Source organism: Oxyura jamaicensis, chromosome 33 (assembly GCF_011077185.1).
Source record: "Oxyura jamaicensis isolate SHBP4307 breed ruddy duck chromosome 33, BPBGC_Ojam_1.0, whole genome shotgun sequence".
Lineage (NCBI taxonomy): Eukaryota > Metazoa > Chordata > Aves > Anseriformes > Anatidae > Oxyura > Oxyura jamaicensis.
The window spans coordinates 554,105-557,766 of record NC_048924.1 but is presented as its reverse complement, the minus strand read 5'-3'; the positions used below and the strand labels follow the sequence as shown (position 1 = coordinate 557,766).

Here is a 3,662-nt window from a genome sequence, read left to right as displayed (position 1 = left end):
CCCCCCCCACCCAGCCCACGTGCCCCAGAGCCCCCCTCCTCACCGACCTACGTGCACGCCCGCCCCCCTCCTGCCTCGCCTTGCACATTCCAGGCCCGTGCCCCAACCCCCGGGACCACCCGAGCCCACCTGGGATGCTGGCGCGGGGGATGATGGGGATGATGGGGGACAGCACGCGCTCCTCCAGCTCCGGCTTGGCCTCGCTGAGCAGGGGGAAGCGGAGCAGCTCCTCGCCCAGCACGCTCTCAGGGGACGAGGCCGGCACGATGCTGTCGGGGGAGTCGCTCTCGTCGTCGCTCTCCATCCTGCGGGGACAAAGGGGGCACAGCCGTGGTGGTGCAGGCCAAGCGGCCGATGTCACCCCCCGCCCCCCCGGGGCAGGGGGGGGTCCATGAGGCCGGTGGCTCACCTAACGTCCTCGGTTTGGTTGTGCGGGGGGGTGGGCAGAGCCGCCAGCAGGTCCAGGCTCTTCACCTCCACAGCCGACGTGTCTGCGCGGGGAAGGGACGAACGTCACCGGGGTTGGGGGTCCCCCAAGGTGGCTGGGGGGGGGGTGGGGTGGGGGCTGTGCTACCCTGCACCATCCAGGCTCACCTTTCTGGCCGTGGGGCTCGCGGGCCGGGTCGGCGTCCTTGGGCTGCTCGCCCAGCTCCTCGGGGGCCGTGACGCCGTTCACCATCTTCTGCTGCACGGAGGGGGGCGGCGTGGGGGGCAGCGAGGAGGGCGGCGTGGGTGGGTTGCTGAGGTTGTTCTGGGGGGGGGGGAGGGAGGAGGGAGATGGGGGTGTGAGCACGCCGCGGTGCCGCAGGGCCCCCAGGTCGGGGCAGGGGACGCAGCTGAAGCCCCACCACCCCACCTTGGTGAGCAGCTGGGAGTAGTAGTCGGGCACGCTGTCCAGCACGGCGCTGCCGAAGGCGCCCCGCAGCTGGCTCTTGCCGTTGATGGGGCTGCTGCCGAAGGGCGCGAAGAGGCTGAAGTTGGCTGTGATGGTCGGCTCCGTCAGCGGCAGCAGCGAGAGCTCCTGGGGGCAGAGCGGTGAGCGGGGGACGAGGACGGGGACGGCCCCAGGCCGCAGCCCCGGCCCCCCTCTCCGTACCTGTTTGAGCTGCTTCATCAGCGCCTCGCCGGGCCGCAGCCCCTCGTCCTTGCGCAGTTTCTTGCGGGAGGCCGGGACCCGCTCGTTCCCCTTCTGCACCCGTTTGGGTTTGGTGGCTGCTGGCTTGCGGGCGATGGAGGGGTCCTGGGGAGGAAAAGAGGAACGGGAGCTGTGCTGAGCATGGTCCTGGGAGCGCTCTGTGCCCGTCCCCACCCCGCAGCACCCTGCTCACCTCCCGGCCCAGCAGCACCGACTGCGGCCGCGGCTCCATCCCGGTGCCCCGGCCCTCGGCGTGCCCGTTGAGCTCGCCTGGGCACTGTGCCGAGAGCTGCACGTTCTTGGCCCTCAGCAGCTTCTGCAGCAGGAGGTGACCAGCATCGGAACGGCCTCCTGGCACCAGCGGGCTGCTGGCTTGGGCAGCCCCGGGCTCCCCGTTGGCCTCCAGCCTGGCTGCCTCATCCCCCTCCAGCTCGCATTGCGCCGCTGCCGCCGCTGCCGCATCCTCCTTGGGCTCCTGCTTCACCGACACCTGGGGGGGCTCGCCCACCGGCACAGCCCCGTTGACGTGGGACTCAGTGGGGTCAGCTGGGTCCGCACCGGGCGCCTCGGGGTCCCAGGGGCCACGCGCCGCATCGGGTGCTAGCCCCTGCTCCGCGGGGCTGGGGGCCGAGGCCGGGACCCCCGGTGACATCTTCTTTGGCTCTTGGGGACTCTGCTCGGGGCTGGCCAGGTGCTGGGGGATGCAGCCCGTACCCAGGGGTGAGGGGGCTGGCGGTGTGGGGAGCCGGACAAGACCAGGCTGGGGGCCACGAGCAGCCAGGGCTGCCTGCACCAGCTCGGCCAGGGGCTGCTGAGGGGTGCTGGTAGGGGGCTGCCCCCGTGCCTGCCCGCCCGCACCCTGCTCCTCTGCCGGGGCACCCGGCCGGGCCTGGAAGAGGGGTCCCAGCGGGCGGGGAGGAGGCTGGCGTGCCTGGGGGCTGTGCTCCGGGGCCTGCCCGGGGAAGGGGCCGGGCTGCCGGAGCGCCTGGCTCTGCTGCAGCAGGCTCTGCTGGTGCCGCTGCACCAGGAGGGCCTGGAGCTGCTGCTGCTGCTGGGGCGTGAGGTGCCGCAGCTGCGGGTTTTTGGCCAGGACACCCTGGAGCTGAGCCCGGATCTGGCCCATCACCGGCCCCGGCACCTGCCCCAGGAGGCCTGGGGACAGCGCGGTGGTGGCGGTGGCCCCCAGCTGCGGCGCTGGCCCTGCTTTGGGCTGCCCGGGGCTCTGGAGCCGGGGGGGCTGCGGCTGGCCCTGCAATGAGCCTGCCGGCACCTTGCCCGTCCCGCAGCCCGTCTGCGGCTCTGCAGCCCCAGGGGTGTCCCCCTGCAGCTGGGGCAGCTCCGGGCGCGTGGCCCCGGGGCTCTGCGGTGGGGCTAGCAAGGGGCCCGGTGCAGTGGCCGCCCGCAGCCCCAGTTGGGCAGGCAGGGAGCCCAGGACGCCCGGCTGCGGGGAGCCCAAGAGGAGCTGCTGACCCTGCCCCAGCTCAGCCTGGTGCTTGGGGGCTTGGGGCTCCGGCGCCCCCAGCCCTGGGGGGTTGAGGGCTCCCTGCTGCTGCTCCTGAGGGCCCCCTCCGTGCAGCTGCCCCCCGCTCTCGCTGCCCTCGGTGGGCAGGGTGCTGCCATCCGCTCCTCCGGGTTGGTCCTTGGCAGCCAGGACCACCGGGGCCGGCTGCATTCCCTGACTCAGGTGCAGCACGGAGGGAGCCTGGCCCATCGCCCCATGCTGCTGAAAGTGCTGGATGGGGGGCTGCCCCTGGCCCAAGCCCAGGAGGCCCGGCTGGGCGGCTGCCGAGTTCTGCTGCTGCGGGGCCAGCAGCGCCCGCGCCTGCCCCAGCTGCTGGGAGAGCACGAGGCGGTGCCCCAGCATCCCCGGAGGCTGCGGTGCCAGCTGGGGCGACCCCAGCACCCGCTGCTGGTGCTGGGCAAGAAGGACCTGGCGCTGGGGCGGGGGGTGGCCCAGCACCGCCTGGTGCTGCAGCCCAGGCGCGTGGCCCAGCAAGCCCGGCTGCTGCTGCTGCTGCTGCTGCTGGGGCGAGAGCTGCTGCACCAGCAGGCTCTGCTGGCTGCCCATCACCGCCGGCTGCTTCGGCACCATGGGCTGCCCCACGGCCCCCGGCTGCGGGGCTGCTGCCACCTGCTGCTGCCCTACCATGGCTGCTGGCATCGAGCCTTGTCCCATGACGCCCGGCTGCTGCATCGAGGTCTGGGCCATGACGCCCGGCTGCTGCAGGGAGCCTTGTCCCATGACCCCCGGCTGCTGCATCGAAGTCTGGGCCATGACCCCCGGCTGCTGCATTGAACCTTGTCCCATGACGCCCGGCTGCTGCATTGAAGTTTGTCCCATGACGCCTGGCTGCTGCATGGAGGCTTGTCCCATGACACCCGGCTGCTGCATCGGTGTCTGTGCCATGACACCAGGCTGCTGCATTGAAGTCTGGGCCATGATGCCCTGTGGCTGCATCGAAGTCTGTCCCATGACACCCGCTTGCTGCATCGACACCTGCCCCATGACGCCCGGCTGCTGCATCGC

General features: G+C 72.5%; 1 protein-coding gene across 1 annotated transcript in view; it reads right to left on the bottom strand.

The window, feature by feature from the left end:
- Window positions 1-3,662, bottom strand: part of KMT2D (lysine methyltransferase 2D) — a 24,298-nt gene that overhangs the window by 4,103 nt on the left and 16,533 nt on the right. Inside the window, 6 exon segments of the mRNA XM_035308860.1 lie at window positions 130-305; window positions 410-491; window positions 595-751; window positions 857-1,021; window positions 1,097-1,240; window positions 1,329-3,662. Coding sequence (XP_035164751.1) covers window positions 130-305; window positions 410-491; window positions 595-751; window positions 857-1,021; window positions 1,097-1,240; window positions 1,329-3,662 — 3,058 coding nt within the window.